Genomic DNA, 22,162 nt, shown 5'->3' with positions numbered 1-22,162 from the left:
TTGCTATCGGTATTAATCAGATTTACATTTTCAGGGTGACCTCCACAAAGAAAAGAGCAAGAAAGTTAGGATTAGCCTTGACCTTTGTAGAAAACTTCCAAAATTGGCCAGGGTAGGGCCTGCAGTTTTGGGGTTGGATGCCCCCAAATTTAATCTCTGCCTACACTTGCCTACTCTTCGTTCCTTTGCTCTCTCTCTTTTTTTATTTTACCTTTACTTTTAATGTTAGTCATAGCACCATACAGATCTACAAACCCAACAGGGAACACTGAGCGAAACAGTAAAGCTGAATGCTCCTTTATGTTAGGTGGTCCAGTTTGTTTTCTTTAGTGAATACCTGCTGCTCCATTACATAGAACCCCCTTTTTTGTTCCTTGTACTTATTCTACTGCTGGCTTACTTTTTGTATGCAGTGACAGACATAAAAAAAAACAAAATCTGGTGTCCAAACCTCTTGCTTTTTTGCCTTTTGTTTGTCTGTTTCTTGCCAGCATGAAAATAAAAATGATCACAGCATGGTTGCCATTACAGCATTATGCCCATTTCCCCTTTGTATAACATGGATTTGATATACTAATTTGTAGAAAATTAGGAGAAACCTGCAGTGATTTTTATTTTACCTTTATAGACTATGGTCTATCATTCAGTTAACAACCTGCTCAACTGATTTTCTGTAAGGCAATAAGTAATTGATTGCCATCCTATTAGAAAAACAGAAAGAAAGCTATTACACAGAGGCAGTGCATTTTATTTGTGTCTGAAAATAAAAGTTAATCTCTGGAAAATGCACAAGATGCATTTGGGGTTATAAACATATTTATGAATGAAAATAATTTCAGTGAGATATGATTGTTTTCTAATTCTAGGGTGGAGCAGAACATAATATTCCAGTGGTCATTTCCAAAATTTCCAAAGAACAAAGAGGTAGGTGCCTAATAACAGGTGCAGTTTTATGGACTTCAACTCATTACTTAAAGCAGTGGAGTCTTAATTCTTTGGGGTTTGTTGACTGTTTTGAGATATGATACTGCAAATTGTTCATAACTCTGCTTTGATGTGCCATTTGTATATGTGTGACATAATGAACTTTCACTAAATTAAGGTTTCCCAGTAAAGTGCAGAACGGGGGCCAATTTTTTATGAGTGAAGATAGCTTTTCACAATGAAAACATGCAAAAAATTCATACTTCTGCCATTTCTCCTAATATGAAAATGGTCTTCTTTTATTTTGCTAAAAGATAATGACCCAGATTGTGGTTCTTTATGCATCCCTCATTCCTCTGAAACAGATACCCACATTGTGGGCAGTGGCATGGGGTTGGGGAAACAGCCTAAACAGAACTGTTGTTTGTCTCCCTGTGCTGGTTGGCTTGGGAGTGGACAGGCAGGGATGGAAAAGGGCAGAACCTTAATTCTGACCCCTGCAAAACTGTCAGGCACCATAGGTGCCACCATGCAGGGCTGACACAGATTATACATAGGAAAGCTGTCACTGGTTCAGGACTTGATGTTGGCCACCCTAGATCTTGGAGAGGTGTATTTTTGTGGTTAAATTCCATTTTTGGAGGGAAAAAGAAACAATGTTCTCTGCCACACTGTTTTTTTCCCCATAAAGTGGCAGTGGTGCAAAGCGGTTGGAGTGGTGGAGTGAGTCCCACGGAGACAGATTAGTTGGTGGAGGGCAGATGATGTGGTCAAAGATATATGATAAAGTCATTGATCATATATCTTTGTGTGTATATATGTTTGTTTGTATCTTATATACATTTGTGTGTGTGTGGTGGGGGGGAGGAGTATAAATAATAATATGGTGTTAGGTTACCTACACCTATGTGTTAAAATGTCATCAACCACAACAGGGAAAATACAATACTCTGGATTTAAGTTTAACCAAGTATGTTAAAGAGGAAGACATTTCCTGTTCTTTTTCAACTACTGTTTCTTGAACTGCATTTGCAATATAAGCCTAAACATATACAGTGTTAGTGGTGTGGGAACTTGAATATCTTTTAAGCCTTAGGAAACTAGTTAATCTCCAGGGTATCTTCCCTAGGGAATATCTGTTCTTACCAAGGTGTCCACTTGGGGGTGCTCTGCCCTGAATGAGTGATGTGGGGCTGAGCTGGGGTACTAGGGTGGAGGAAAACCTATTTCATCCACCTGAAACCCATGTCCCTTATGCTTTGCAAACCTTGTGCATCCCTACAGTTCCTTTCCAATCCCTTTCTGAGGCCAGTGCACAGGAAGATAATGGTGGGTCTCATCAAGTGCTGCTGAGGCCAGAGAAGATCCAAACTGGTGCTGAGAGAGGAACTCCAGGGCGGGGAAGGGGGGAGGGAAACAGGTTTAGCGCATGAGGCCACTAGCCCATGTGTTTTCAGGAAGGAAAGACACTCATTTTCTTTGAAGAAAAGGTGATTCTATTTGGTAGAATTAAACATCTGAGATACTGAAAATTAGGGTTGATCCCTTGTATGAGAAACAGTAGGCTCAGACCCTGAAGCAGAAAAATTGAGGGGAAACTCCCTGTTCCATTTAAATCAATGAGAGTTTAGCTGTTATCTTCAATGAAGCCAGGAACTTGCTCTTGGTGACTTGTTTTAAGCCTTTCCATGCTATGTCTAATCTGGTGATCAATTCTTCAAACATGCCGTGGAGTATCATTATTTATATGAATAATGTTGACAGCAGTGGCACTATTCATGTGAGTAAAAATACTTCTATACATACATGTTTGCAGGATCAACCCTTGGGTTGCAAAATCTTCTAGGTAGGGATTTTCTTTTATTTCTCTATAACGTTCCATACACACAGATGACATTGTATTGTTATTCCTTCCTTCTAAAGGTATGGACTAGTAAGTGGTTTGTGTTAATTATTAAATACAGGAAAAATAAAATATCTATAAAATGTATTTCTATTATATAATGTGTTTACAGTCCAACACTGGTTTGGGATTTTTTTTAAAAAAAAAAATAATCCTGTGCATTCTAGTACATACTTAGTTAATACTCTGTGGCATTAGAATTAAGAATACACGTATTTGGTGATTTTGTTCTTTCTCTTTGTGTGGGTTTGTTTATTCAGGAGCTAAGGTTTAAAAAACAGTAATAATTATGGAAGGAATGAAGCAGTCTCTGACTGCCCTGAGTACAAACTACTAAAACATTATATTGGGATTAGGCAGACAACCCTTTGTCTAGAACAGTGTGTACAAGTGTAAAAGTGTAACTGAAAAGATGTTTTCATCTTTGTATGTTCTAAAAGAGTAAGACATTTCTTTCTAGTGTGACCTGGCTACTATTCTTGCATTTGCCACCTCAAGTCCAGACTACAAGTAGTAATACACTCTACATGCACGTTAAACTGGGCATCATAGAGGGAGCTGTGATCAAGAAAATCCTGCTATGACCTACTTGGAACCCAGAGGCATTGGTTTATGATAAGTTTCTAGATGTCATTTGCAGTGCTTGTTTTTACTGTAAAAAGCATTAAGTGGTTTGGGTCCCCATTACCTGAAGGCCCTCCTCTCCCAATATACAGATGCAGCTGATATTTGCAGAAATGCAAGACCTGGAGTTTGCTCGATTATACGCAAAGGGAAAGTAAAGTGTTTGAGAGTGATTCCTATAAGTGCTTCTTGATACAGGATTGGTCTTTCCCTTCATGGTTCCTCGGAGCTTGGATATGTTAATCTTCTGCATTGCAAAGTCCATCTTTTCTCAGTCATTGAGGGACCAATGCAACAGTTTATCCAGATTCAGCAAAACACTTAAACATCTGCTGAACTCAGGCTCTAAGAGAGGTTGGAGACCAAGAGATGGTCTGCTGGGAATCTCCTGATAAGGTTGTGTAGACGATCTTTCTCTCCCTCCCCCCCTCCACTTTTTGGTAAAATCGATACATTGGTATTTGTAGTTAGAAATATTGGTGCAGTAAAAAATCTGAATCAAAACCATGTATTGATATATTTTAGGGTTTTTTTAAATTTTCATTATTCGTTTTACATTTTCAGAGCTGACCAAAGCTGGGCATATACACTGGATAAATTGATAGAGTGTGTGTGTGTGTCTATACAATATGCTGTATTGGACAAAATATCTAAGTGACAAAATATGCTCTCTGTTGTTTACAGCTGAACTCTCAGGTTTGCTCTTTATAGGAGATGCAATTCTACAGGTATGTAAAACTGTTAATGTTTATTTAGATTTTTTTTCCCAGAAAAGTAAACTACAATCTATATTTATGATATACAGAGTCAATCTTATCTTTCTATCCCCTTAACAGATTAATGGAATTAATGTAAGAAAATGCAGGCATGAAGAAGTGGTGAGCTTGTATTCATTTTCTTAATCATTGGGGTTTTTATGTACATTGACATTCGGTGCACCATCATTGCGTTGTTCATCATTACTCTTTCTACACAGATATGACTATGCCTCCTAGGTTGCCAAATGGCCCTGCCTTTAATACAATTCCTTCTCCATAGATTTTCTTTACTGCCCTCAAATCAGTCCTCCTAGAGTAGAGTTGGGTACTTTATTGGATGTTTGGATGAACTTATTCCAAGCTTGCTCTGTCTGGCCATCTCTATTAATCCTCAGAAGTACTGTTGCTTTTTAGCTTTTCATTTTAGTTTGAAAAGCTTTGTCAATCACTCCAGATTGGTGGGAAATATTCCAAGGAAGATCATTCTTCTGTCTTTCCTCCTGTGGATATCAGCTTTCAAAGAAGGTGTCCTTCTATTAAACTAATAGCTTTGTGGGAAAGCAGGACATTAAGGACAAAAGGCAGGCATAGTGTGTATTTGAGAAATCTCTATGTCCTCTCTCATATCAAGACTGACTTATAAAGTCCCCTATATTCTGGCTCCTAAGCTATTTACCAGTCCCCTTTGACCTCCACTTTCATGTATAATGTAAGGAGTTTGGCTCCTCTAAGTCCTTTTAGAATGTATTGTAGAAGGGAGATAAATAACCAGGAATGAGAAATGATTATAAAAGTGTATCCCTAAATCAAATTTAGATGCAGGGAATTTATAGGCAAAGTTTTACAATATTGTTGTAATAAGGATATGTACAGAAGTTTAGTCTCTATCACAAATACAAAGAAGCATAAGTGCTGGAACTAGGAGTGCCGGGGATGCTCCCGCACCCCGAGGCTTGAAGACATTTCCCTCATATACAGGGTTTACAGTTTGGTTCAATGGCTCTCAGCACCCCCACTGTACAAATTATTTTCTGCTCCTCTGCAAAGAAGATCTGTACTCACTTAACAGCCTGTTAAGTTTGAAAAGTATTACGTTGTGTTGAATGGTAGGCTGTTGAAGATTTGCCATTGAAATGCAGACAGCATGGTAACAGACAAATTGAGATGAAGTCCTGATGAAACAGATTAGTGCAGTGTGAAAGATTAAACCATTCTACTAATGGCACTTGTCAGAGTGCACATTCATTTATGGATTTGTGCTTGGGTTTGGGATGGAAATGATTCACTATCCTTCAGTACGACGCTTGCCCTAAGAAAGGCTTAATCCTAACAGCTTTTGTGTACGTAGACCCTTATATACTATATTTTCAATCTTCGGCCTTCCAATAGTGATCAGATTTTCATCTTTTCATACGCTTTTCTGTAATCCTCATTTAAATGAATGTGGTAAATCCCTCAATGGGATTTAAAAGAATTATTGGAAATTCAAGAATGGAAAACAAGGGACTAGTAAAGGTGAGAACACTCACACATCCACAAACAAAGAAACATTCAAAACTGTGGTGATGTGCTGCCAGTCATTTCTGTTCTGAGACTGTGATCCAGGTAGAGCTGCAGTTTAAGAAACAGCTGATGGTATGTAGGTAGGATATAAAATGAAAGTTAAGCTGCGTTGGCTCCTGTTAACCTAACTACACTATCCCAGATTGATCTTTATCTTTTTTTTTTTTTTTTTTAAGTAAACCTATGTGTTTGGCCTTCACAGTATTTCTTTCCTGGAACGTGTGTAAATATAACTTGTAAACAAATAACTGACATCTGAGCATTTCCAGTGGTGTTAAGAGATTATTTTTTATGTCTGTTTTCAAACTTTTTACTACTTTGATAGCATATACAAATGAAAGAACCATGAAATAGTCTTCCATGCAAATAATCATATCCATAGCAATAGACTGTAAATAAACCTAACTTAAGAACCATAAGATAATGTTTACATAAAAGAAAGAAGATCCCCAGACTCTGTGCTCATTGACAGCCTAGACTATGCAGGAGCAGTGTGATAGATATTAGTGTGTGTGTTTCGGGGGGGGGGAACCTGAGTTCATAGCTTCCTAGAGTTTATCAAATGAATCTAATATGGTTGTCTCTGGGGCTTTAGTGCTCTGAAATAGTATTATGTCAGAAACAAAATGTAACCACTAGCTGGTAGTTAGCTGTGGAGACCTTTTTCAGTGTTCTAAGTCGGTTTTTATTATTACTGTACTGGCATGCATTGCATGCTACACGGTGCATTTAGGGATAGCCCTGAGCAACAGACAGTGTATAAGCTGCACCGCCAAAGGAGCCATTTGGTCTTAGATGCAGCTTGGAGGCAAAATTGCTCCCGCATTCCTCTTTTGCAATGGGGAAGGAGGTACTACAGCTCTTTGCAGGGTGCACAATGTTCCCCACTTGTATCCTACCAGCTCTGCTGGCTGGGGAATAGAGGGAGTGGAGCCGTTGCTCCACCCACTCCTTACCCACTTGCTCATGAGGAAAAGTAGTAATGGAACCTTAACCACTGTTGTGCCCCCAGTCACAGCAATAGAGGTGATCTGAGTAGGCCTACACTGTACAAGTTAGGTGGAACTGAGGCCTTGCTGCTCTCTAACTGCCTGTGCAGCAGTGTAAGACCTGGCCACAAGCTAACTGTATGACAATATGGCAATCTTGATTTCTATGTCTTAGTATCCTGTAAAATACTTTTTTAAAACTAAACCAATATGATGATTATTCTGTGATGCTTCCAAGTGAAACCAAACTTGAAAGATTCAAATATGTGTAATGCTACCCCCTGATACTTAACATTCTATATGTTTTCATTCATGTCATTTCTCCTTCCCTCTTTTTATTCATGAAAAGTTTCAGGCCCACCACATCTTTTTGCAGGATGCTGATATGTTTTAAACAAGGGTCTCATCTACATATTTCAGCAGTGAATAAGCCTGTGACATAATTAGTGCAGCACAAGGCGACAGGTGATGATTCACTTGATGATTATCTGCTCTGTTCATTCCCTCTGAAGCACCTGGCATTGGCCAATTTTAGAAGACAGGATACTGGGCTAGATGGACCTGTGGTCTGACCCAGCATGGCCATTCTTATGTTATGTTCTTATATTGTGTTACATCAATGATAAATTATCCCCGGAATGTCACTATGCTTTACTGACAACTGTACTAGGCAAATAAAAAAATGATTTTACATGAACATTCTTCTTAAACAGTTTAACCAAGTGAGTGCTGCCTTATATAGTAGGTACAAATCTATTCATACTTTCTTAATAAATTTATCTGGTCTCAGAGCCTTGCAGATGCAGGTCTTCTGTTGAGCAACAGAACTGGTGCAGCATGAAGTGGTACAAAGTTCATGCTGCCCCACCAATATGCCATAGCCCAAGCCTGGAGGGATCAACAATAGAGGGGAGAGGTAGGACTGTCCAGTGGTTAGACTACAAGCCTATGACTTGGTAGACCTGGGTTCAATTCCTTGCTTTGCCACACACTTCCTGTGGGATCTTGAGCAAGTCACTTAGGTCCAGATTTTGGAAGGAGTTTAGATGTTGTAGAACTTGGCCTTGCAATGCCTAAATGCCTAAATCTCTGTTAAAAATGAGATTTGGGCTCCTAAATTAGGTAAGTTTAAATACTTTAAAAAATCTGGGCCTAAGTTTCTGTGTGCCTTCAGCTTCCCATCTGTTAAATGAAGATAATAGCACTTTTTTACCTCCCGGGGGTGCTGTGAGGGGTTCAGGTGGGGTGGCAATGAATATTGATGCCTAAGATAGGTGTGAGAGGATGGTTCAGTCTTAATGATCTTTGAGGGTAAAATATAGCCCATTGTGGAGGTTAAGTATATACGACTTTAGCCAAAGATCTTTTGGTTTAAGTGGTGCATGGAATCTTTGGCATGTCCTCTGCACTGTGAGGAATACACCCTTAGGAGTCTGCTCCTGCTAGCATTGGTCCATATCAGCATGGGAGGAGACTTATGGGAAGGAAATCTGTATGCAGAACCCCTCACAGAGATCCCCTACATCATCTCTTCAGTTTGCCTCCACACCTGCAGTAGCACCTGGTGCATTGTAAGAGTTTTCTAAGATCATAGTGATCTTTCTACCCCTGACCTCCTGACTACTCCTTTTCCCATCCACTCCTATATCAATTTGCTAAGTCTGGACCCTTTCAGGGCTGAAATTAGGGGTCATCAACATTGGCAACCACCTAGGGTGCTGTGACACTCTCTCAGGGTGCCAAGAACTGGCAGTCACTGTGTAACCTCTATGCCTCAGCAAGAGAAAGGTTTGCTGGAGCTTAAACTGTGTCTCAGCTCCTTCCCATGCCAGTATGTCCAGCTCACCTGCAAACTCCTCAACACTCTGCCAGTGAGTGTTAAGTGAACCCCGTTTCCATAGTTCCCTGTAATGGTCCAGTCCCTCTCACTGGACCCTCACAGAAATTAAGTCCACTGTCTCCAAAGAGACAGTACACATGCACTAGCCTGTTACCCCAGCTGAGGATACATTATTTACCTTGATACACAGCACTGAGACAGTTTACAGTAAAACTAAGCATGAGTTTTTGAATAAAGAACAGAGATTTAAGCGATACTGAGCAGAGATAAGAGAAAAAGAAATGGTGATGAATAAAAACTAAATAAAACACGCTTTCTAGTGTCTAAAATTTAACAGATTACAATCCTTATATTGGGTAATTTCTCATCTACAGTCAGTTCTCCACATTCTCAACCCACATAGTTGAGGGATCAACCCTTTCATAGATTCCAAGACTGCGGGTCACATTTGTGCCCTACATGATGGATAACTCAGGGGTTCTCTTCCCTCCTTATTATAGTCCAGTAAACCACTGAAATGTATATGTTTGAAGTGTATCCCCAGATAATATTTTTTTCTCCCCTGGTGCTTATGCTCCAGGAAGTAGATGCCATCCTGTCTTCCTCACTCTCCTCTCAATTAACTTTTCCTGTGGACTGAGAGCTTGTCTACACTTAAAACACTATAGACAGGTCTGCTGCAGCTGTTCCATTGTGGCGCTTCAGTGTAGACACCACCTACACCGACAGGAGGGATTCACCCATTTGTGTAATTAATCCACCTCCCCGAGAGGTGGTAACTGGTTGACAGAAGAATTCGTCTATCGACCTAGCACTGTTTACATGGGGATTTAGGTTAGCTTAACTATACTGCTCAGGAGTGTGGATTTCTCCACACCCCGACCAACATAGTTAAACTGTCCTAATTTTCTAGTGTAACCCAGTCCTCAGATGCAAATGAACTTCCATTGTCTCTGGCATCACTTTACTCAATTTACAATGGAGACACAGACAAGCAGACAGAACAAATTTTCTTTGTCTATGACAAACTTGTTCATCAAATGCCTCCACCATGCATTTTAAGAACATATTACACTGGTCTACAATTTTTGAGAAGTCGTCTGCTTCAGAGATAAAATGTGCTATTTATTATGTATTTTGATGTGCTGAATTCAAATATGACAATTAAAACAACTGAGTGGCTACTGTTTCTAAGATATTTAAGTTTTTACATTGTATGTCTATGTATATTGTGTAGATAGTAGAGTTTTAATCATAAATTGTAAACCTAGGTCTTTTCATGTGTTTATGGTTGCTTTACATGATAATATTTCACCTGTCCTGTTTATGTAATACTTTAAAAATCAGCAAAAGGGTTATATAAATAAAATTGATTATGAAACAAAAGGCAAAAAACTATTCTGTACATAGTTTAGTCCTATTCAGTGTCTACTCGGCGCTTCTTGGCTTGTCTCTTGTATTCATTAAATGGAGCATCTCTTGTCACTGTCCAGCAATAGTCTGCAAGCACTGATGGGCTCCATTTGCCCTGATAGCGTTTCTCCATTGTTGCAATGTCCTGGTGAAATCGCTCGCCGTGCTCGTCGCTCACTGCTCCGCAGTTCGGTGGAAAAAAATCTAGATGAGAGTGCAAAAAATTTATCTTTAGTGACATGTTGCAACCAAGGCTTTTGTATGCCTTGAGGAGGTTTTTCACCAACAACCTGTAGTTGTCTGCCTTGTTGTTTCCGAGAAAATTGATTGCCACTAACTGGAAGGCTTTCCATGCCGTCTTTTCCTTGCCACGCAGTGCATGGTCAAATGCATCATCTCGAAGAAGTTCACGAATCTGAGGACCAACAAAGACATCTTCCTTTATCTTAGCTTCACTTAACCTTGGAAATTTTCCACGGAGGTACTTGAAAGCTGCTTGTGTTTTGTCAATGGCCTGGACAAAGTTCTTCATCAGACCCAGCTTGATGTGTAAGGGTGATAACAAAATCTTCCTTGATTCAACGAGTGGGGGATGCTGAACACTTTTCCTCCCAGGCTCCAATGACTGTCGGAGTGGCCAATCTTTCTTGATGTAGTGGGAATCTCTTGCATGACTATCCCATTCGCAGAGAAAACAGCAGTACTTTGTGTATCCGGTCTGCAGACCAAGCAAGAGAGCAACAACCTTCAAATCACCACAAAGCTGCCACTGATGTTGGTCATAGTTTATGCACCTCAAAAGTTGTTTCATGTTGTCATAGGTTTCCTTCATATGGACTGCATGACCAACTGGAATTGATGGCAAAACATTGCCATTATGCAGTAAAACAGCTTTAAGACTCGTCTTCGATGAATCAATGAACAGTCTCCACTCATCTGGATCGTGAACGATGTTGAGGGCTGCCATCACACCATCGATGTTGTTGCAGGCTACAAGATCACCTTCCATGAAGAAGAATGGGACAAGATCCTTTTGACCGTCACGGAACATGGAAACCCTAACATCACCTGCCAGGAGATTCCACTGCTGTAGTCTGAAGCCCAACAGCTCTGCCTTACTCTTGGGTAGTTCCAAATCCCTGACAAGGTCATTCAGTTCACCTTGTGTTATGAGGTGTGGTTCAGAGGAGGAGGATGGGAGAAAATGTGGGTCCTGTGACATTGATGGTTCAGGACCAGAAGTTTCATCCTCTTCCTCTTCCTCGTCTGACTCAAGTGAGAACGATTCTGGTGCATCAGGAACCGGCAGTCCTTCTCCGTGGGGTACTAGGCGTATAGCTGATGGAATGTTTGGATAATGCACAGTCCACTTTTTCTTCTTTGACACACCTTTCCCAACTGGAGGCACCATGCAGAAGTAACAATTGCTGGTATGATCTGTTGGCTCTCTCCAAATCATTGGCACTGCAAAAGGCATAGATTTCCTTTTCCTGTTCAACCACTGGCGAAGATTTGTTGCACAAGTGTTGCAGCATATGTGTGGGGCCCACCTCTTGTCCTGAGCTCCAATTTTGCAGCCAAAATAAAGGTGATAGGCTTTCTTCACCATAGTGGTTATACTGCGCTTTTGTGATGCAAAAGTCACTTCACCACAAACCTAGCAGAAGTTATCTGCACTGTTCACACAAGTACGAGGCATCTCTGCTCACTTTGGCTAAACAGAAATGTGTCCCTTTGCAAAATCAAACACTGACAAATAAGAGAGCACGACACTGTATGATTTCTAGAGCTGATATAGGGCAATTTGTTCAGCAGAGTGATGTAAGCTTCGTTATGATTGCATCATCCATGACTTCTAGGAATAACATGATGCAATTCATATCATGTATGACGCAATACCAGCTTCAGATTGCATCATTCATTGTTTTGCCTAAAAAGCAAGTACTGTCCAAACCCAGTCATAGATTTATTCATAGATCCAGTCAAAGATGTATTTTAGTCATTTCTGGTTTAAATTGAGATCCCTTCCCTTTATAACTCACTTATCCTCCGCCATTCCCAAGTCAAGGGTCGTATATACTGACCCAATAGCATATCTTGAAAACTAGAGCCAATCAACAATTTTAAGCATCATTTTCGTTCTCAGTGACCCAGAATTAGTAAAGTTTGACTACATTTATTTCAGAAGCATTTTGGCTGTAGAGCAGTGAATTATCAGCACTCATACATAACTCTTCATACACATCACACAATGATATTGATGACGAATAGATCACCAGTTTTTATACAATATGTTATAAGACACTGTTTGGCTAAATATTCTGACAATAATGTCTTGGGTGTGCCCTTTGCCAGCTTGCATAAAGGGGCTGTTAGGATCACAGGTGCCTAAATTTTAGGGATCAGAGGGGTAGCCGTGTTAGTCTGAATCTGTAAAAAGACTCCAAAGAGAAACTGCTGAGCTCCAGTTCATTTACAAATTTGACACCATCAGATCAGGATTAAACAAAGACTGTGAATGGCTATCCAACTACAGAAGCAGTTTCTCCTCCCTTGGTGTTCACACCTCAACTGCTAGCAGAGCACCTCACCCTCCCTGATTGAACTAACCTCGTTATCTCCATACTGATTTATACCTGCCTCTGGAGATTTCCATTACTTGCATCTGAAGAAGTGAGGTTCTTACCCACGAAAGCTTATGCTCCCAATACTTCTGTTAGTCTTAAAGGTGCCACAGGACCCTCTGTTTAAATTTTAGGGGTAGCTCCTGGCTGGATGTCTCTTTCCTCCAACACACTACCAGCTGGAACACTGCTGGTACATGTGTTTGTCCTTTTAAGGGCTCCATATCACACCACTGGGGCAGCAGCGACCATGGTTGGGAGCCATGAATGGAGTTCTGGATCCTCCATCCAAGATAGCTGCAGGCAGTTTTCCTTTGAGAGTACTGCAAATGTAGCATTGGCAGCCAGTGCTGTAAACAGCTATCCTAGCATGACTCCAGCCTGGCCTACTCACCCAATCCCCACTAATCAAGACAGATTTGGGAAGAGGGGGTTCTGTCCTGCACTCCTCCCCGGAACCATCAGGAAGTAGTGACATACAGTCCTGAAGTGGTTAGTGCCAACTACACCCCATACCTTGCAGAGAGTCCTCTGCTGAATCTGTTTTGCAGCAGGTAGGTTGGGATTGCAGTGGCATGGGACTAACTGAGCCCGTTTCATGTGGAAGGAGGAATCTAGATGGGACAATATGGGTCACTGAAGTCCACAGCAAGACTCCTCTTGACTTTGGTAACAACAAGATTGGACCCTTAATCCTTGTCCTCTGTGTTGACACTATAAATAAAGGATATTAATTAGTGCCAACAGCGATGGTGGTTTCTGTGATGTGGCTACGCTGGAAATGGATTAAGACTATCCATTTGTTTCCATAAACAGCCATTATTTTGCTTTCTAACAAACCCATTTCTTTCCTTTGATACTTTTGACGTACTTTTTGTATTTGTATTAGCATAGTGCCAATGAGCCCCAGTTGTGGATCAGGACCCCATTGTGGTAGGCGCTGTACAAACATAGAACAAAAAGATGGTTCCTGCCCCAATGAGCTTACTTTATATTGGATTGTGTGTGCTTTGCTTTGACTTTCTAAGAGTCAAATCCTGTTTGATGCTGAGCATCTGGTAATTCTCATAGAAGTTAATAGGAGTTTCCAGGTGTTTATCTCCTCTAGGGATTTGGTCATAATTTAGGAGGGTTTTTTTCCCTCGGAGAGACAAATGGCTTATTGTTCCTCCTCACATACTTTATTCACTATTGGAAATTACAGCTGGAACTGGCTTGTATTGAAATACAACAAACATCCTTCAAAGTCTCATTTTGAGGTAAGCAAGTGAGCAGAATTTTGTTTAGATACAATTTTTCATTTCCCCTCTTACCCAAAATTCAAGGTGGAATTTGGACATGCCAGAATCTAAAATATATCGGAACTGTAAGTTATTAGTATATTCTAGGGGCTTTTCTACACCGCGAGCTAGTGCACAGCAAGCCAGGGTGTGAATCTACAGCACACTAATTTGCCGTGCACAAACTCGCCATGTGGACATTGCTACAACACAGTGAAAGTCCTGAGCTGCTTGTAACAGTGATCATATAGGACATTAGTGCACAGCATGCTGTGCACTGTAGATTCACAACCTGGCTTGCCGCACACTAACTCCCCATATCAACAAGACCTAAAATAAGTTACACAACTGTCTACGTGATTTTTTTTTATTTGCAGATATCATTCTGAATCCCCAAAATGATCTAATTATATCATAATTTCAATTTTCTATCTGATGTTTTCGGTCAGCTCTAGTGTCATTCTGTGAGTCCATGTAGTACAGTACCATAAGATTGGCATTTATGCAGAAGTTCGGGGGTGGGAAATTGCTTCATACCCTTAGTTGACCCCAGACAAAGACTTTTTACGTGAACATTAAAGTGATCATCATTCATGCCAGATTTGATCAGAACAGTACACATAAAAGAGAATGTGCAAATGCTGAATGCACCAGATGTGCTTAAGGATAAGTGACAGCTACATAAAACTATTTTGTTTAGGATGTTGCTTTTTGTATTTTCTGAAGCTTTTAATTGTGAGATGAAATCTCTGCTTAATATGCCAAAAAGGCAGAAAAATAATAATAAAATATACCATATAAGAGAGAATTTCTCCTTTTTCTTTTTCTTTTTGGTATTAACGTTATGTGTTGGGAAGGAAAAGTTCAATTCCTATCCAGAATAAAGAGGGTTCTATGTAACTGCTAGGGGGGAAGGCGATGATACGCAGTAATTAGTACTACAATTTGATGTGCTATTTTAGTGCGTCTGCACTACAGGAATGATTGCTGGAGACATTTCAATGATACATGGATAATTAAAAAATCTGACCATGCATGTAAAAAGAGATGGTCAACATCACTTGCCAAAAAAAACAAAACAAACAAACAAAAAAAACCCCTACATGAATGCAAATCTGTACACATGGATACTTTGCATGCACAATTACACATTTGCACATTGATCTGTAGTCCTGTGAATAGGGTGTGTATGTGCATTTATTTTTACACTTAGCCCTCATCCTCTTTTTTTATCTTTGTTAAAAATGCAGTTAGCAAATCCTTCTAAACCAATTTGACCAGTATGCAAAAACAAATCTTCTTAGACATTGGCCTCTTTTCCCCCCTCACCACTGCCAGTCCTATAGCATGTGTTATAATGTTTGCTATTATCCTTTCTCTGTTGTTCAGGGCTGGAGTGCAGTCAGTGCCGTTACACCACTAGCACAAATGGCACATATGGGATCCATGACATGCATCTTGAACCTAGTTTGTAATGTATGTGAAGATTAAAATATTGCTATGTTAATCATTTAAAATTGTCACTCTATATACATCACTGCTTCCCAAGACATCTAGATGCCTTGAATCAAAGGAGACCATAATGTAGGCAGTTAGGGCAAGGACCTAGGATTCAAGCCTCTGGAGTCCTAATCCTGACTGCCACTTGACTCTCTCACTGTGTTACTTTGGACTAGTCATTCAACCCCTCTTTGTTTTCCACATGAAAAAGGCAGTAATATTTCCTTACCTCATGGAGGTGTTATGATCCATAATTAAAGTCTGTAAAGATCTGAGACTGGATAAAAGTGCAAACTATTATTATTCAAGGGAGAGATTTGGAAGGTGGTAGGAAAATTCAGTGTGCTTGTACATCTAATGCAAATCTAGACAAGACCATGTTCAGACACACTAGCTTCTGCTGCCATTGTGCCAAGTACTGTATCAATTCAAAAGAGAGTCCCACGTGACTTCATAGCCTGTAGTGGTTCCAAGGTTGCAAGGCAATTGTTGTCTATTGTTAGAATCATTCTTATTTTGTGTGTTGTTGGTTACAAAGTAGCAAATACAGGTTTTGAAACTAAGCCCATAGGTTGAAAGTTCTTATCAAATTTTTGTTTTGTTTTTAAAAACAGTGAGTTAGTGTGTGCTGTTTAAATAAACAAAATGTAATTCTTCCTCTGTCTCAGTAACCGCTTTCCACAACCGTTATTTGGAGAACAATTGTCATGTAGTGATTAAGGCACAGGACTGGGAGTTCAGAGAGCTGGATTCCATTTCCAGCTTTGACTTGTTGAGTGTTTGGCCTTAGCCATATCCTATTTACTTTCTGTTTTCGTTTCATTATCTGCAAAGTGGAGATAATACTGACCTTATGGGACTGTTGTGAGGATTCATTCAGTATTGTTTGTAAAGTGTTTTGAGAGCATCTAATGGAAAAGGTCTCTGTAAATCACCTATTATTATTCATGTGTTATATGACCATGATGATGGCAACACTTTTCAAGTGCAGAGTAACAGTCTTTCACTATTATGGTGTTGATCTCTATGCTATATTGCACAGTTTATATCATGTAATGATATATTACCCTTGTCCCTGATTTGATAAAATTAGACATGAATTCTAAGACCTCTTGTATAGTGGTATTCTGTAATCAGAACATTAATAATCCACAAATTTATAATTGGAAATAAAAGTATTTCTAAGTTATACTCCAAAAGATATGTATTCATAAGTAGCCAAATAACTCCTCCCCGCCCCCAGGTCTTCTTTTCTACACTGCAACCACCTCAATTTATTGGCATGACCAATATATTTACAATGTATTTAATGCATGGTATTTGAAATTAATCATAATCTGTTAAATGTTTCAGTAATTATCAGAAATTAATTTACATAGACTGGCAAGGATACAAACAAACTGTTGTAAATAATTTGCCATATTATTCTATGTTGTATAAATAGTTTTTAGACAATCATTCAGACTGGGATCATTCATTCTGAAGCTGTAATCTTGCGTGTGTGTCTTTGACTCTTTTTTTAAAATCCAAATCCACCTGTGGTGTGTAAATTGTAATTTTAACACATCTTGTGCCAATCTCAGGTAAAGTCTGATATTCATTCACTGCTCTCATTGATTCTGTAGAGTGAAAATACATTAATCAGCATTACATGTTTTCATAATTTATATTTATTTTATTCCCCCTCAAAATATTTGTAGTTACACAAGAGTTGTGTTACTGAGAATCCATCTATTTCACTACTTGGCAGTCCAGTTAACAACCTCTACTATAAGAAACTTCTTACCATGAATTGGATTGAGTGAAACAGGAGCAATGAGACATACATTACTAATACAAGTATTTCTTCATTGATTAGCTTGGAAAATATCTTCAAGGATTAAAATGATTGTTTGCATTTAATGCTCAGAAAAGTGAGGATCAGAGAGCAGGAGCTAGAGTGAAGTCTGATGTGAACAGGTAGCATACTGTATTATTCAGTAAGATTTGTCATTGCCCTTCTGCCCCATTTTGATGTACAACTTCATTACTTTATTACTGTTCAACTTTATTTCTGAGCTTCTCTTGAGCAGACTGATCACTGATTGGTTGGTTGTTTTTGTAGTGTAGCTTTCTTTATCTACACTACAAGTGTAGACCACTTTGCTTGTGACCTGGTTTACATTGATGTACTATTTTACTCAACAGTTTCCTTTTGTTCCCCTAAGAAATCAACATGAGTAGTTTTTCCAAAACATTTTTGCAAGATATCACTTTGTAAATACAGAGCTATATTTGATTTGACTTTGGGCTAGAGACTCCATCTTTATTTGCTTTGTAAAGTGCTATGCATAACTATAGTGCCATACAAGTAAAAATAAGAATATGCATAAAGAGCACCAAACCTCCATTACCCTAACACTGCAAATGTGTGGCTTATATATCAAAATACACAGCCACCTCCGTCTTGTTAACTTGAAATAAATACACCATAATAACCCATTGGAACTGGACACATGCACACAAACAAGCATTATCACCATTTGGCACCACCTCCAGTGAACAGAAAGAAGAACAAATCAAAGTATAAAAACATTTTGCAGATTGAAATCAAAACAAGTGTGGGAAGGGGAAAAATCTTTTAATGATCCCTTGGAAACCATGTCTATGTGAAGCAATTTACATGTACACTGGTCACCAGCAAAAAGTCAACATTTACAAATACTCACCACACAGCAGTATCTGAGATACAATGACTGTTGTTCCTCTAATCAAGAAAAGGGGAAACTGTGTGGCATATTATACTTCTGCATGGTGATTGTTAGTAAATGGGCAATTGTTCTGGCCACAATTAATTCAGAAGGGCACAGGGAGGGAGTGCTCAGTGCTTGTCTTACACCTGAAAGTTCTTTAGGTCTTTTTTTTTTCTCTACAATGGGTCTTTGTCTTTTGACAGTTTGTTCGGTGGAGGAGGAAGAGGAAAGGAGAATGGACCCTATGTATTTTTCAATAGTATCCAGTGTTGGACTGTTCCAGACAGATACATGGAGGTTTCCAGAAGGCCCACCCCATACTTCTCAACCACTAGTATGGTATAGTATGGTACTGGTGTATTGGTATCAGTATGTCAACACTGGTCTCTTAGTACCTATTTTCCAGGTGTGTACCCTTCTTCCAGTCTAACCCTGATAGCACTTGTGTTTCTTTATACAAGTTTACAAGCTAGCACTTGCTGTTCTCCACGAGGTGTTTGTTTTGCAAGGAAGGGCCCAGTGGAACTGGACACAGTAGTAAAAGATTCATGGATAGTAGATGAAATGGTAGTAGAAACAGGATGCTCCTCTCATTTAATATTTACTAATGATGCAGATTTTGTAAAACTTCTGGTACAGAGTCCTGCAGCAGTTGCTGTGACCATTGCCTTTTCATATTGTTACTGTTTTTCGCTGATAAATATTTGAGACTAATACCCTATGGAAATAGGCTAGATAGAGAAGATTTCAATGAAAAAACACTACCCCCAAGACAACGAAACATGTTGTTTAGTAAACTGAAGTCCTATATTACTTTATATGCCCCAGCTGAGTCAACAAAGACATTGATACAGAAGACAACAACAGTCCTCATCATGTAGACACCAGAAAGCAAATACCTAAATGACAATTTCCATAAATAACAGCGTGTTGGTGTGTGTTGGAAAACACTATGCACACTTTTGGAATCATTGCAATATGTTGTTCTGAATTTAACCCCTTTTTCCATTAATCTCAATATAGTGCGTTAGTATACTGCAAGCTTCTACAGACACGTTGAGTAAAAATTACCATTACCACATCTCTCTTACCTACTCAAGTTCTTGTACAAATATTTACATAAATAAAAATCTAATATAAAATTTTCCTTGATCAAATCACTGAAAGTATTACAAGTCCTATTATATTACTTCTGCATTGTCACTATATGAGAGAGAGAGATATTATAGAATAAAACATGTGCACAGTACCTTTCTTCCTCAAGCATCCAAAAATTTTACAAAATACATGCAGGCATCACTCCATCCGTCATTGAATGCAGGCATCTCTGAGGTAAAATGGATCAGTGATTTAACAGTCCACAGAAACATCATAAAAGATTTAGGACAGGGAGATCATACCTTTTCCAAATAAAATGGGGAGGAGGGTATGAGGAGGGGCTTTAGAATTTGCCCAGGATGTGGTAAAATCTTACTTTTACAAATACTAAGGACATTAATGACATAGCTCTCAAATCTTGGGTTTGCATCTCATCCAGAATGTGGTGCCTTCAATAATATAGTTCATCTTGGAGCCATGCAATAGTTCAATAGTGACTCAGAAGGAAAAGTCTGTTTCTTGAATTGCCACCAGCAATTGCCTAATATCTAGGTGTTCCTTAGAGCTCTCCTATCAAGTAGTATCTCAGCCTGACCTTGCTTAGCTTGTCAGATCTCACAAGGTGTGTCAATACAAGGTGATCTGGGATCCCAGAATTACTTGGGTTAGAAAAGTCTGGCTTTTGTAAAGGTCAGATTTCTAATTTGTGGATTCATTTGTTGAAAATTTCAACATACCTTCCCAGCTTCCATACAGCAGCACTTTAAATATCATTTCTGGTTTTAATTTGTTGTTAGTGTTACAGGTTTTTTCTTAAAATGGGAAAAATACCTCTCAAGTATTGCTGTCTATAAATTGTGATTTGTAATAAATTATAACCCCAAGTGGTAATTAACTGTTGGCAAGAGTCGATTTCTTTGGGGTTATTGCCTAATTAGAAAAATGAAAATGAAATAAAATAAGAGCTGCAAAGGGATAAAGTTAAATATGAATTATAGCAAACACAATGTTAGATCAGCTTCATGCTAAACTATGAAAATCCTGAAGACCATATATTACAGAAAGATTAAATCTGTAATTCATATTTTCATAGGCTGAACTACAAACCTAACATTTGCACTTTTATGGAGTTGTTTATTAATCCTCAAATGTAAAATCTCTGCCATTTCCAAAAGTGCCTATGATTCTTTGCAAGTATTGAATATCTGAGTGCACTCAACTCCACTATGCATATAAGCCCTAAAGTATGGATTCTAATGAAAATTATCCAAAACTTGTTAGCCCATATAGTTTATTATTAATACTATTTTCACATTATAGGATGCTAACTATAATAGGGCTTGATTCAGCAAAGAAGTTAAGTATGTGCTTAAAGTTATGCATGTGATGTACTTTGCTGAATTGGGACCTTTTAGTGCTTTGGACATTTTGTTCTTTTTACATATTTGCAATCTACTTCAACTAGATGCAGTACAATTATTAATCTATGCCTGAAAGGTTGTCATCATACAGAGTAGCAGGAAAGAGCTTTTACATGGCTTTCAGGTGACAATATAATTCTTTTGTCATTTGACCACATCTACTGCAAAACTAAAATACCTTTCTCAACAGAGATTAGAGCTTGGGCAACCTAAATAAGTGAAGGTAGCTCCAAGTATTGATCTAAAGCAGGGGTAGGCAACCTATGGCACATGTGCCGAAGGCGGCACGCGAGCTGATTTTCAGTGGCACTCACACTGCCCGGGTCCTGGCCACCCGTCCAGGGGGCTCTGCATTTTAATTGAATTTTAAGTGAAGCTTCTTAAAGATTTTAAAAACCGTATTTACTTTACATACAACAATAGTTCAGTTATGTTTTATAGATTTATAGAAAGAGACCTTCTGAAAACGTTAAATTGTATTACTGGCATGTGAAACCTTAAATTACAGTGAATAAAGGAAGACTCGGAACAGCACTTCTGAAAGGTTGCTGACCCCTGATCTAAAGCGTTACTTCAAACACAAGATTGTCAAAAGATTGTGCTTTTATGTAAGGTGAAGTTCTAATAACATTTAGAGCTGAGCAATAGTAAAAGACTTCTCTGTACATTTTGATTCAAATTTGAAAACGGATTTTGATTTCAACCTCTTTAATCTTATATTCACTTTCTATGAATATGTATGTGCTCATACTTAATTAGTGCAAACTCTCATGAAAAGTGAATGTTGAGTTTGTATGTCCCAAAAGCAATTTTCACATTGGAGGATTTACATTTTAATATTCAATATGCTCTGTATGTGACCCCAGTCCTACGATGGGAGTTTAGCATGGGCAGACCCTTATGTCTTCATGGATCTTTTTTTGCATCAGGGCCTTGGCTTAGTTCCACAAATCATTCAGACCAAATTTCAAGAAAGCCCTCAAGCATGTTCTGAAGTCCCTTCCTATTCAAACTGCACTTAGGAGCACGTTAGTTTCCTAATTCAGAGCTTCAGGTAGGAACAGAAATAATGCCATGTGGTTCATGTAACAAACCAATACATGCACATTTTGAATGTTCCTTATGACCTCTTCAGAAACCATGTGCAGAACAAAAATTATTCACTGAATAGAGTTGTTGAATAATTTCATATAGAACCTCCAGCCCCAAAAGTGCTGAGCACTAGCCCTGATCCAGCAAAGCAGGTAATTGTGCACCTAATCTGAAGCATGTGAGTAGTCCTGTTGATTTTATGGGACTACTCAGTTTTAAATTAAATGGGTGCTTAAGTACTTTGCTGAGTCAGGGTTAGAGAGCTCAGACCTGGCAGGATCAAGCCCATAATGAATAAACTAGAATTTAATCATCTCTAATTTAGTTATTATTTATTATTGCACATTATTAATCAAATGCAATGTTTAATTGAATTATTTCCTCATTATAGCTGTCCCGCA

General features: G+C 38.8%; 1 protein-coding gene across 1 annotated transcript in view; it reads left to right on the top strand.

The window, feature by feature from the left end:
- The window catches only part of SNTG1 (syntrophin gamma 1), a 260,892-nt gene that overhangs the window by 28,124 nt on the left and 210,606 nt on the right, over nucleotides 1-22,162 (top strand). The window contains exons 3-5 of the mRNA XM_065398308.1: nucleotides 867-924; nucleotides 4,136-4,179; nucleotides 4,288-4,329. Coding sequence (XP_065254380.1) covers nucleotides 867-924; nucleotides 4,136-4,179; nucleotides 4,288-4,329 — 144 coding nt within the window. The remainder of the gene's footprint in view (nucleotides 1-866; nucleotides 925-4,135; nucleotides 4,180-4,287; nucleotides 4,330-22,162) is intronic.

The sequence above is a fragment of the Emys orbicularis genome, chromosome 2 (assembly GCF_028017835.1).
Source record: "Emys orbicularis isolate rEmyOrb1 chromosome 2, rEmyOrb1.hap1, whole genome shotgun sequence".
In the NCBI taxonomy this organism is placed as follows: Eukaryota; Metazoa; Chordata; order Testudines; family Emydidae; genus Emys; species Emys orbicularis.
The sequence above is the reverse complement of the archived record's forward strand: the minus strand, read 5'-3'. Positions and strand labels throughout refer to the sequence as shown.